The sequence below is a fragment of the Clinocottus analis genome, unplaced genomic scaffold (genome assembly GCF_023055335.1).
Source record: "Clinocottus analis isolate CAN_PGR_092001 unplaced genomic scaffold, fCliAna1.0.p SCAF_51, whole genome shotgun sequence".
In the NCBI taxonomy this organism is placed as follows: Eukaryota; Metazoa; Chordata; class Actinopteri; order Perciformes; family Cottidae; genus Clinocottus; species Clinocottus analis.
Window position 1 is genome coordinate 54,176 of NW_027176209.1, and position 13,896 is coordinate 68,071.

The 13,896-nt window shown below is 48.0% G+C and overlaps 1 protein-coding gene across 1 annotated transcript in view; it reads right to left on the reverse strand.

Moving 5' to 3' along the window:
* Window positions 1–677: 677 nt before the first annotated feature.
* Window positions 678–13,896, reverse strand: part of chsy1 (chondroitin sulfate synthase 1) — a 38,551-nt gene continuing 25,332 nt past the window's right edge. The window contains exon 3 of the mRNA XM_068601587.1: window positions 678–4,217. Coding sequence (XP_068457688.1) covers window positions 2,625–4,217 — 1,593 coding nt within the window. The 3' untranslated portion in view covers window positions 678–2,624. The remainder of the gene's footprint in view (window positions 4,218–13,896) is intronic.

Consider the following 13,896-nt stretch of genomic DNA (forward strand, 5'->3'; position numbering starts at 1 on the left):
GTTGTGTTGAAGGAAACCAGCCGGCAGCGTCAGTGTGTGTTTGCTGCAGGAGGTGAAATGTCACAGAGGCCCCGCTGGCTCCATGTGTGTCTTTAAAAAAACATGTAAGGTATGGCCATAAAACACACTGTGTGCGCGTGTGTGTCTCTTTGTGTGTCTGTGTCTGCTGCTGAACAGTCCTTTTAGGAGAGACTGCGTTCTTAACTGATGTTTTCGAGTTCAGCGATCAACTTTGAAGTTGTAAACGTACGATTATAATAATACAGGTAGATGAAATCCAGCATTCTGATTGGTTGAGAGTGAGTCATGGGGTGTACTGTATTCAGCCATAATGTACTGTATTCAGCCATAATGTACTGTATTGAGTAATACAGTACTGTATTGAGTAATACAGTACTGTATTCAGCCATAATGTACTGTATTGAGTTATATAGTATTGTATTGAGCCATAAAGGAGAGGAGAGAGATAACACTCTGAGCAGACTCACTACTGAGCAGTGAGTAGGTAAAAACGTAAACTAAGAGGAATGAAAAGAGTTTGAGACTTAAAGACCTGAAGACCTGGGCCTCACTGTGCGAGTCTGTTCAGAGGTAACAACACACACTCGGTGACGGAGAGTCCTGCGTCTGAAGCTGTGAATATAAACAGAGAAACACCAGGAGCCTCAGCATCAAAATACTTTTCCCCCATTTTATTTCTTCTTAAATAGAAAACCTGCCCTGTTGGACAGAGTTGAAAGAACAAAAACAAAATTACAAAAAATAACACTATGATGACAACATCATCCTGTTACAACAGTCCGGCCGGGTTCTCATGTTGTCATGTTTTAATGCTGGAAGAGGAGCAACAACCCCATCGTGCTACAACGTACAGTACCGGAGCAGAGCACCGAGGAAATGTTCTGGCTGGAACCAGGACCAGAGGACCTGGAGAGGGTTCACATCACAGCTCAGTGGATCCAGCACATAGCCACAGCCCTGCAGGGCGGGACCAGCCACAACGCTTCATGTCAACATAGAAGAAAGTTCTTTATAAAAAGAGACGGCGACGTCTGACCACTGAGCTGCTCCCAGTTCAACCCACTGGACTAAAGGCTGGATCCCACTTCACCACCACGAAGGCCTGGGAGAGATAGAGCTTCTGTTCACTCATCACACACACACACACACACACACACACACACACACACACACACACACACACACACACACACACACAACTCTTTGGTGACAGTGAGTTGAAGACATCCCATAACGGTGACGCCGCTCATCACAGGAGAAGTGGAGTCAATAAATAAAACTATTGCAGAAATAAAATCCAGCAGTTGTGTTCACAGAAACGAAAATAAAGAAACAACAACAGTGTAGAGTCATAAACCATAAAGCAACGAAGGAAACATTGTGAATGAAATGATGTCATGAGATAATCAGCTGTGGTTCCACTTCTCCTCAATGTGACGTCCGTCAGAGAGACGCAGAAACTCAGAGATGCAGAGACTCAGAGATGCAGAGACTCAGAGATGCAGAGACTCAGAGATGCAGAGACTCAGAGATGCAGAGACTCAGAGAGACTGATGCATGTTGTTGTCAGACGGGCGTAGAACAACATTTCATTTCCTGTTGATTCTTCACAATAAAAGTCCTATTATTTCTGCTCCTTCCTCCCTGCAGCATTAAGAGACTCGTCTGAATGAAGAATAGACAATGAAGCTCTACTAATTCAGTAATAAATACATTTTCTCATAAGTTCTTCGCCCTGTGAATAAAAGTCTCGGCGTATTTTGTTTTTATAAAGCAGGGAAATCAGGAAATGTGTGTTTTCCGTCAGCAGCAGCGAGGAGCCCTGGTGTGAAGATGATGGAGAGGAAGATGAGTGAAGAGGAAGATGATGGAGAGGAAGGTGATGAGGCCTTCGCTTGAGTCACACCCTGATGTCTGGATTGTGTTCTCACTGAGAGCTGATGATCTCAAGACACAAGAAGTCACATTGAGAAGAAGCGGAACCACGACCCGAGACCATCACTGTGAACTGAGACACACACACACACACACACACACATATGCACACAGACACACACACACACACGGCCAGAGATCATCGGTGTGATCCGAGTCATTGATGAAATGTTGTTGACAATCAGTCTTTTTGTAAACATTCACAATCAAGAGTCGAGTTCTATTTGTAGCGCCGACGGTCGAAGAGGAAGGACGGCGGCGCCGCTCGGCCACGAGACGACGAGATCTCCTGGGAGGAGAGGAAGGACGGCGGCGCCGCTCGGCCACGAGACGACGAGATCTCCTGGGACAAGAACACACCGGCACAGACGACATGTGTTCTTGGCCCCTGTTGTCTGTGACGGTGTGTTTTTGGGCCTTCTTGTGTTCTCGGCCCTCTCGTCAGTGAACACAAGAGGCGTCTCGGGCCCTCGCTGCGATCAGGCTTGCTAGACATTTCTTTGATCATTAAATCAATGATGTAATTCTATACTAGAACCCAGAAGAAGAAGAAAAAGAGACATATTTTCAAAATATATCCACGTGAAGTCTTTTCGTTTCGGTAAAAAATAAATTAGTAAAAACGCCACGCGGTGAGCAGGACACGGCGCCCGCCGCCCGGCCGCGCCTCACGCTGTCCTGGCCGAGCCGTTGTTGCTGGCCGGCCTCCTGAAGCCGTGGTCGTTCTTCTCCAGCCACAGCTCGGCCAGCTGCTGCGTGGAGCCGTGCGACGAGGCCTTGGAGCCCAGGCACATCTTGTACTGCTTGGCCTCCAGGTTGGGGTCGCATATGACGGGGTGGTGGACGTGCACTATCCCTGTGTCCGTGCTCCTGAACAGCTTCACCCCCGACTGGACGAACTTGTTAAAGAGGTCCACGTCCTCCAGTCCCCAGCCCTGTATGGAGGTGTCGAAGCCCCCGGCCCGGACCAAGTCCCCCTTGTAGACGCAGACAATCCCGAAGCCGTAGTTCCTCCACAGGCCCGTCTTGGCGGTGAAGACGTAGTGGTTGTTGCTCGGCACCTTGCCGGCGTACACCACCTTGGGGTCGTACTGGCTGAAGATGATGGGGAAGTAGGTCTGCTCGCCCGGGGCTGCGTTGGCCCGACAGCGCTTCAGGAAGTCGCCGGTGAAGAGCAGGTCCACGTCGCAGTAGAAGAGCAGCGAGTCGTTGGAGAAATGCAAGGAGCCCACCTCCAAAGCCAGAGCCCTGGAGAAGGAGCCGGTGACAGGCTTTATCTCCATCTCGGCCCGAGGGTACTTCATGTGGTACTCCCTCATCAGCTCCACCTGTTTCACCCGCTCCGTGTTGTTGTCCGTACTGAAGAGCAGGATCAGCAGCTTGACGTTCTGGTTCGGGATCAGACAAACCCGCTCGAAGTTCGCCATGAAACGCACAAAGATGTCGTAGCGCCCCGACAGCGGCACCAGGATGTTGACCTTCTTCTCCTTCGGCTCCCTCTGGTCCTGGCCGGAGGTGGCCAGCTTGAAAGGCACGAGCATCTTGAGCGAGTTGGACAGAAACGAGAGCGAGTCCGAGTCCTTGTTGATGTGGCTGGCCAGCGCTCGGGCGTCCATCTTCTCGTCCTCTCTGAACTGCACCTGGCTGAAGGTCTGCTGCAGGTAGGCGTGGCGCCTCACGGGCACCGTCATGGTCTTCCCCTTGTGCTTCTTGTACAGCAGCAGCAGATCCAGCACGTACTCCGCCCCGTACAAGGGGTTGACCCTCCGGTAGCCGTACTGGATTTCCTTGAAGTCGATGACCCGCCCTCGCGTCTTGGCGTTGGCGTTGATCATCTCCATCACTTGCATGATGATGTCGTCCAGGGCCTGCCTCTGGGAGGAGTCCATCCCGCGGCGAGGCGGCTGGCTGTCGGAGGACGAGAACAGGTACTTCCCCGTCAGGAACTCCCACTCCAGGACCTCCTCCCTCTGCCGCGGGTGGAAGCGCATGAACGAGGGCGGCACGCCGAGCTGGAGGTCCTCTCGGCTGGGCTCGTTGGCGCCGTAGCGTCCCATCTGCACGATCTCCCGGTGCAGCTGGATGGTCCGGTGCCGCAGGTCTGCGATCTTGCGGCTGAGCATGTAGCTGTGCAGGCGGTACTGGTAGGGGGGGTTCTTGTTGGGGTGCAGGGTGATGGCTCTGTGGATCTTGCTGTTGTGGAGGTCTCGTATGTAGCCCTTCTTGTTTGGTTCGTAGTTCTCGTAGAAGAGCTGCTGCATCTGCGGAGACAAGACACAGGGCGGTGTTAGTGCCATGAGGAGCGCTGGATGTCACACGTGCTCATTCAACAATGGGAAAACATCACTTTAGCAACGTCTAATGACAGATGGAGGTTCAGGTAGGACCGGCAATTTCTGATGTTGGGAGAACATGATGAGCACCTTGCTGTAAGTACCCGTCTGCTGAGCTGCAATAACCTGCAATAACCTTCCAAGTGTTTCTACAGGATGCTCGGCTGCCCACCCAAAAGGTGCGTTCAGAGAGACACACGGTTGTATTTCACTCAATCAACGCAACACAATCTGCCAGTACAGAGGACAGAAGGAGGGTTAACACACATTCTGTGCAGTACATTTCCAGGACTTTTAACCACATTTCCATGACCTTTAATGACATTTCCAGGACTTTGAAACAAATTTCCAGGACCTGTAATGACATTTCCAGGACCTGTAATGACATTTCCAGGACCTTGAAACACATTTCCAGGACCTTCAAACACATTTCCAGAACTTTTAACCAAATCTCCAGGACTTTTAACCACATTTCCAGGACTTTTTAAACCACATTTCCAAGACTTTTTAAACCACATTTCCAAGACTTTTTAAACCACATTTTCCAGGACTTTTAACCACATTTTCCAGGACTTTTAACCACATTTTCCAGGACTTTTAACCACATTTCCAGGACTTTTAAACCACATTTCCAGGACTATCACAACTTTTCGGTCAGTTACAGTCCTTGAACTTTAATCAAGATTTATCTACATTTCTAAATGACTTAGTACCTCCAGGAGTTACTGCTGGCATCAAGTCAGTGAGTGAGTGTTTTCTGCTCGACCTGCTGAGCTTTACAAACCGACTGTTCCTCAACTCGCAGGAGGCTAAATGTGTAAACTTGCTTTTGGAGCTGCTGGCAGGATGTCAAGCGTGGTCAAGAAGGCAGTGTGTTGTGCACGCCGCCTCCCAATGAAGGGCGCATCAGAAGAGCTGCAACCTCTAGAAGGTCTAATTTGGGACGACGGCTCTGGAATGCAGCCACAATCCCCAGGGACCGGCCTCGCGGGGAATAGGACGGGACCGGCTCGACCGCTATGGAAAACGACACCTGAAGCCCAATACGACCACAGGAACAAGCCTCAGTAACTCACTGCTTTTCTATGGCTTCAGCTGGCATTCCTCTGCACCTACGAGAGGGCAGCCTGCCAACTTAAAACACACCGTGAGCAAGCCATTGATGGAAGTCCTGAGTCTTTACAGGTGAAGGGTCAGCCTCTCTCCTTTAAACTGGGCATTGCATGGGTAACAATACACTTTCAATGATTATTGACTTAGCCAATTAATCTATAAATGCTATAAACTAGAGATTTTGGATGCTGAACTTCTTGAACAACATTCCTGTGAGGTGAGGAGCGAGTGCCATGCCGTCTTCATCCTGATCGACCCAAAAATATCCCATTGGACAAAACTCCATTTGTCCGATTGGCCATAACCACGAAAATAAAAGCTCATTGTTCCAATGTGATAAATGGTAATGGACCTGTACCGCATTCACACCCTGATGGGAGGAGCCACCATGAAGACGCCACATCAATATTATCAACCATTCATACTCCATGGGCGCAGCTACGGGGTTAAGTGTCTTGCTCAAGAACACATGGGCTAGCAGCGCCGGGGATCGAACCACCGACCCTCCGATTAAAAGACGATCCTGCTCACCACTGAGCCAGTCGCCTGTGATAAATATCTCAGTGCCCCAACTTTTGCTTAATTGGTCGGCATATGGACATTAGCATGAGGCCCTCCCTGAAGCTCCACCCCTTGAAGATCCGCCCCTCATTGAAGCTCTGCCCGCTGAAGCTCCGCCCCTCATTGAAGCTCCGCCCCTCATTGAAGCTCCACCCCCTGAAGCTCAACCCCTCCCTGTTGCACAGATACTTGTTAGATCATTCAAGATGTATTACTACTGATTGTGTGTGTCCGAATGGCACCAGATTGCACAGAGCCCTCTGTGTACACCGGCCAGGTGTCAATCCAGAGGAAGAGGTCATGAGATGTGTGAAGGACACACAGACACAGATGAGCACTTCCTGTCAGATACTGCCCCAGCGTTTAGTCTGCACTAGTTTCAGAGGACAGTACCGCTAGTTCCCCCCACAGCGATGCTTCACGCCTCGGCTCAGACCGGCTCCAGCAGGGAAGCACCGGTCGCTCATCAGCTGACAGCCGGCTGGTCAGGAGGTTACGGCTCTCTCCCGTGGTTCCTCCATCATTAGGACCCGTCCTAATTACACAACCTCTCTTCTGTGGTCACCGTGTGCAATTTAGGATTGCTTAGTGCGATTGTTTCACAGTCATTAACCTCACAACGTCCCGACTCCATCGGTTCTCTAACAGAAGGCAAAGGTATCGCAGTGAGCTGCGTTTCAACACTTTAGTGAAACAGATCTGTGAACGGCTGCCTTCAGGCCGCATCCTGCTATGTGGGTTGGGATCGTATTAGAAGTTCAGAAGATAAACGCGCTGGTTCAGAATTAGCTTGCGGTCGACTGTTTGAAACAGACACGAGGTCTGTTTTCAGTTTCACCTCACGACTGGAAGCCCAACAAGTCAACACAAACATCATAATCACAGCAGTCTCATCATGCCACCAGCGCAGTAATGTGAGGTTATCTGCAGGGAAAGGAGAAGATCTGTGCTGTGATTACAGAGCTGCTGTAAACACACACTGCAGACGCTGGTATCCTGCTGCAAGGAAGGCCTTTATCAACTGCAGCACTCACCATTTAACACGTACTAAAACACAGGAACGTGATCTGGGATTGCTGTTGATTCCTCATTTTATAACCCAAATAAAAACTGAGACCAGGAGGAGTCACAGTGTTCAGTCAGCTGTTTAACCCGTTAAACTCTGGAACAGTGTCGTCTCCAGACCTCTTTTCCCTGTTTGAGTCCTCGTAGGAACCCCAAATTAACCACAATACTTGTGTTTATTGAATCAGAACCTGCAACAACAATCACAATAAAACAAAGACTTGTCCTGTTAGGAAGGAGCTTCAGTCAGAACACTGTCGTTCGGTTAAAAAAATACGTATTTTATGCCAAAACTTTGTCTGAATGGGTCATGCTGGGTATTAAAATGGGCGCGGGAGGATTTTTGCGCACGGTTTCCAAAATATTCAGACTCACGTATCCTGCTGCAAAGAAAGGTCTTTATCAACTGCAGCGTTCATCATTCAACACGTACTAAACCACAGGAAGGTGATCTGGGATCGCTGTTGATTCCTCATTTTATAACCCAAATACAAGCCGACGAGGAGGAGCAACAGCGTTCAGCGGGAGCAGAGCGTGGTGTCACACAGCAGAGGACATGCAGCCGTCACACTGCGCTGGTGGATGCACGAGCAGAGGAAGCGAGGCCCGAGGCCGGTGGTCAATCTGCAGGACAAAGGGCCGGCTGCCTGCGAGCGGCCATGCAAAGCTAAGTGAAGACGGCATTCTGCCGCTAGAATCGGCTCTTTAGAGAGCGAGGGCGGTCGGTCCAAGCTCACTTCACACTCAGGAAGAAGCTCGTCACACCTCAGACAGCTACACAATAGTGTGTGGCCGTGTGAGACGGGAGGAGGTCATCATCAATGAATCATGTAAGAGAGGAGCTGCAGGGTCCAACACATCGTGACCAATGGGTTTACAGGACTTTAAACTACATTTACAGGACTTTTAACCAATAATACATAACATGTCCATGACTTTTAACCACATGTCCATGACTTCAAACCAAATTTCCATGACTATATCTAATATTCCATGACATTTAACCACATTTCCATAACTTTTCCATGACTTTAAACCAAATTTCTAGGACTTTAAACCAAACGTTCATGACTTTAAACCAAACGTTCATGACTTTAAACCAAACGTTCAGGACTTTAAACCAAATGTCCATGAGCAAACATTGTGTGAAATGTGTGTGTAAACAGTAAAAGTGATAAAATGTAGTATTTAAACTAACAATGAGGATTCAAAGCATACAGGAAACCTTAAATGACTCAAATGAATGAGAGACAATAGTTTATTAAAAGAATAAACATTTATATAGATGCCTGTATGTATGCTGCTGACATGTTGAGCCTCTTTCATTTAGAAGCAGATTCATTATTTAAACTCAGCGTGATTGAACCCTGATAACCTGAAGCATCAGATCTGGGTTGTACTGTATTTTAAAATGGTATTTATTTTGCTTCGTACTATTCCTTTAAAAGGTCATGGAATTTAATATAAATGACGTCTCCAATCGACCACATTCAAGAAGTACAAACAGAACGTGGAACGTTTGCTGATGTTCTGAGTCTTTATTCTGAAGAGCCCTTCAGAATAAAGACTCATGTGACGTGAACATTGTGTCTGCAGCACAAACCAATTACTGACTTTATTTACACTGGACTTCTCCAGCTGGTATTTCATGTCTGTTTGTGTTAACTCTAACAGTGTATTTGTGTTTCTATCTGAAAGTCTGAGAGTCTGGTCCTGCACACAGAGTTGAGCCTCAGTCCTTTCAGTGGTGGACATCAGGGAGGCTGACGTGAGTTTAACCCGACAACACCAACGCAAACATCGTCTCACTATCACCAACGCCAGGTGGATTTCACCCAAACACATGAAGGTTGAAAAAAACAGAGACACGCCCACCTTCAATAAGACACGCCCACCTTCAATAAGACACGCCCACCTTCAACAAAAGGGTTAAAGACCTCAGTGTTCTAGGGTTAAAGACCTCAGTGTTCTAGGGTTGAAGACCTCAGTGTTCTAGGGTTGAAGACCTCAGTGTTCTAGGGTTGAAGACCTCAGTGTTCTAGGGTTAAAGACATCAGTGTTCTAGGGTTAAAGACATCAGTGTTCTAGGGTTAAAGACCTCAGTGTTCTAGGGTTAAAGACCTCAGTGTTCTAGGGTTGAAGACCTCAGTGTTCTAGGGTTGAAGACCTCAGTGTTCTAGGGTTGAAGACCTCAGTGTTCTAGGGTTGAAGACCTCAGTGTTCTAGGGTTGAAGACCTCAGTGTTCTAGGGTTGAAGACCTCAGTGTTCTGGGGTTAAAGACCTCAGTGTTCTGGGGTTAAAGACCTCAGTGTTCTGGGGTTAAAGACCTCAGTGTTCTGGGGTTAAAGACATCAGTGTTCTGGGGTTAAAGACATCAGTGTTCTGGGGTTAAAGACCTCAGTGTTCTGGGGTTAAAGACCTCAGTGTTCTAGGGTTAAAGACCTCAGTGTTCTAGGGTTAAAGACCTCAGTGTTCTAGGGTTAAAGACATCAGTGTTCTGGGGTTAAAGACCTCAGTGTTCTAGGGTTAAAGACCTCAGTGTTCTAGGGTTAAAGACCTCAGTGTTCTAGGGTTAAAGACCTCAGTGTTCTGGGGTTAAAGACCTCAGTGTTCTGGGGTTAAAGACCTCAGTGTTCTGGGGTTAAAGACCTCAGTGTTCTGGGGTTAAAGACCTCAGTGTTCTGGGGTTAAAGACCTCAGTGTTCTGGGGTTAAAGACCTCAGTGTTCTGGGGTTAAAGACCTCAGTGTTCTAGGGTTAGAGACCTCAGTGTTCTAGGGTTAAAGACATCAGTGTTCTGGGGTTAAAGACCTCAGTGTTCTAGTGTTAAAGACCTCAGTGTTCTAGTGTTAAAGACCTCAGTGTTCTAGGGTTAAAGACCTCAGTGTTCTGGGGTTAAAGACCTCAGTGTTCTAGGGTTAAAGACCTCAGTGTTCTGGGGTTAAAGACCTCAGTGTTCTAGGGTTAAAGACATCAGTGTTCTGGGGTTAAAGACCTCAGTGTTCTAGTGTTAAAGACCTCAGTGTTCTAGTGTTAAAGACCTCAGTGTTCTGGGGTTAAAGACCTCAGTGTTCTAGGGTTAAAGACATCAGTGTTCTAGGGTTAAAGACCTCAGTGTTCTGGGGTTAAAGACCTCAGTGTTCTGGGGTTAAAGACCTCAGTGTTCTAGGGTTAAAGACCTCAGTGTTCTAGGGTTAAAGACCTCAGTGTTCTAGGGTTAAAGACATCAGTGTTCTAGGGTTAAAGACATCAGTGTTCTAGGGTTAAAGACCTCAGTGTTCTAGGGTTAAAGACCTCAGTGTTCTAGGGTTAAAGACCTCAGTGTTCTGGGGTTAAAGACCTCAGTGTTCTAGGGTTAAAGACCTCAGTGTTCTGGGGTTAAAGACCTCAGTGTTCTAGGGTTAAAGACCTCAGTGTTCTAGTGTTAAAGACCTCAGTGTTCTAGGGTTAAAGACCTCAGTGTTCTAGGGTTAAAGACCTCAGTGTTCTGGGGTTAAAGACCTCAGTGTTCTAGGGTTAAAGACCTCAGTGTTCTGGGGTTAAAGACCTCAGTGTTCTAGGGTTAAAGACCTCAGTGTTCTAGTGTTAAAGACCTCAGTGTTCTAGGGTTAAAGACCTCAGTGTTCTAGGGTTAAAGACCTCAGTGTTCTAGGGTTAAAGACCTCAGTGTTCTAGGGTTAAAGACCTCAGTGTTCTAGGGTCGGCAGGTGGAGGTTGTGTGGCCTGAATTCATTTGAAGACGCAGCAAACAGAGAGGAGGTGCTGTGTGAACAGGGCCGGTCAGGATATGAGAAAGACAGCAGCAGGATATGAGAGCAGGACAACAGGCTCAGTGTTCTCAAACACAGAGACCATCACTCCATTCGGGCCTCAGACGCATCACATCAACTGCTCTGGACACAAATGTCTCTTTCTCCTCTGAGGAAGAGGAGGCAGAGCATTTCATCAACTCTCGTCCTCTGAGAGCCACAGAAAAGGAAAAACCTCTTGATTAACTTAAGAAAATAAAAGCTTTTCTGACAAAGATTCTGTCTGCAGGATCAGACTGAACCAATGAAACCAAAGTGAGTGCGTTCCTGGTGAAAGTCATTACCAGCTGACATACAGATGCCATCATTTCCTTTCTCGTCTCCTAGAACATCGTCACTTGTTAAATGTGCACTGGTAAAAAGAAGAAGACACATTCCAGGTCAAAATGTATTTTCCGGTTTCCTTCATTGGAAGTTGACCAAAATAGAAAAAAACTAAACATGCTGAAAGATGGCCGACTTTCACAAACCTCCCTCGAGGGCACAGCAGCAGTGTGTGAGCGACACACACACACACACACACACTCTACAAAAACAAAAACATTTTCTTCAAAAACAAAATCCTGCGGTACACCAACAACCAAAACAGTTACAAAGTGTCACATTGTAGCACAACACAGTGTATATGGTGGGTGAGTATAGCGCCACCTGCTGGCATGGAAGAGCATTTCATGACTAGACCAGACACTATATTACAGACTCAACAATGGAAAAGCTCTCACTGCACACCTGAAGGTCTCACACTGCACACCTGAAGGTCACACTGCACACCTGAAGGTCTCACACTGCACACCTGAAGGTCTCACACTGCACACCTGAAGGTCTCACACTGCACACCTGAAGGTCTCACACTGCACACCTGAAGGTCTCACTGCACACCTGAAGGTCTCACTGCACACCTGAAGGTCTCACTGCACACCTGAAGGTCTCACACTGCACACCTGAAGGTCCCTCACTGCACACCTGAAGGTCTCACACTGCACACCTGAAGGTCTCACTGCACACCTGAAGGTCCCTCACTGCACACCTGAAGGTCCCTCACTGCACACCTGAAGGTCCCTCACGACAGTACCAAATCTGTTCTTCCTTTCTAGCTTTTCAAAATAAAAGTCTGACGCATGCATTAGAGAGAAAGCAGCATGTATCAGCAGTATGATCTCAGCGTACGTGTAGACCCACTAAGGCAGCTCTAAAGCAGCGATGACCCACGACGACAACCTCCCATGGGGTTGTCCACGCAGCGCTCAGCAGCTGGATGCTCTGGTGATCTCCAGTCCGGCTCCAGGGAGCTCGTCTCTGGACGCCACGACTCAACACTTTGGCAGGAATCCCAGTTCACAGACCAGCTGGTTGAAACGAGAGCGAGTAACACGACCCAGCTCCTCCAGCTCCGCCCCCTCCACTGTTTCCATGACGGCTTCGCCTCCGAGCCCGGATCCATCACACCCAAACACGACCGGAACGCATCCTCATGTGTACCTGCTGATGCCCTGCTGAAGCCCTGCTGATGCCCTGCTGATGCCCTGCTGATGCCCTGCTGATGCCCTGCTGATGCCCTGCTGATGCCCTGCTGATGCCCTGCTGATGCCCTGCAGCGCATGGAGGCCTTAAGGCTGGTTGTTTGAACCGGATCCTAGTTTTACTTCAGTAATCATGTGGCACCAACTTGTGATGCATCACCTGTAACCTCCACCTGAGGAGCTTTAAACCTGAGGGGATGCAGTAGATGCAGCAGATGCAGCAGATGCAGTAGATGCAGGTCTTCCCAGCACAGAGCCGTCTGGGCCGGGCAGCACCAACACAAGGTGTTTCTATTTGGGTCATGTTCATTAAACTCTATCATTTTACTCAATCTACATCTGGTGCCGTCACTCTGAGGAGACTGAACCGTAGATTAAAACAGACGAGTTGCTTACACGTTCTGACCAACGCTTTTCCATGACTTCACCCATTTCATGACTTTTCCACCATTTCCATGACTTTTTCAAAATTCCAGGACTTTTTCAAAATTCCAGGACTTTTTTCCATGACTTTCTTTTTTTCCAGGACTTTTTCAAAATTCCAGGACTTTTTTCCATGACTTTCTTTTTGTCCATGACTTTTTCAAAATTCCAGGCCTTTTTTTTCCATGACTTTTTCAAAATTCCATGACTTTTTCAAAATTCCATGACTTTCTTTTTTTCCAGGACTTTTCACCACATTTCCATGACGAGTCCCTGTGCTTCCTCTGGTGAGCCTCTAGAGCTTCTGGTGAGCTTCCAGAGCTTCCTGGGCCCGACAGCACCAACACGCGGGTGTTTATTTGGGTCAGCAGGAACCTTCATGTTTCCTGAACCAACTGGATGGACTCCAGGTGATCGTCTCCTCCCGGGTGTGACGATCCGGTCAGACGTCACAATGAGAAGTCGACGAGCTTTGGTAAGCGCCATTGTCTGAGCGTGAGCTCCTGTTACTGCTGCATGCTGGGAGCTGTGGGAGGAGCCTGCGGGGCCGGCCTGGTGACAGGCAGCAGAAAAGGCTCTTTGTTCCCTCCTTCCAGATGTCTTCTTCAGCTCGGGCTCCAGGGAGAGATGGGAGATATGCGCCGCTACGACTCGATTACAGGAGACGGTGGAGACCACGGAGGGAGAACAGAAAGATGTCTCAGTTCTCAGAAAGAGGAAGACAAGAGATGTGTTTGTGTCTCCACTCCAACACCATGCAAACTGCTCAACCTCCACCTGGTCAGTAGTCCTGTGAACCGCTCATGAGTTGTATACTTGTCCTATTTCTAATCATTTCTTTCAAATTTGTGTGAATTTTTTTTATATTTTCCAAAAAGACATGTTCCACATGTGTTCTTCAGACCCTTCTTCAGAAGGTCCCACATACTAATGACACACCTTGATGGAAGAACTGAGCCTCAAGAACCAGAAGCAATAACAAACACATACTGGTACAGTGTTGGAGTCAGAAGAAGGTTTTTCAGAAAAGAAACTGAAAAATCGGTTCATGAATGGAAAAGTCAAAAGGTTTTATGAGAAAACTACATTCCACTGAAGCATGCTGGGTATTATTCT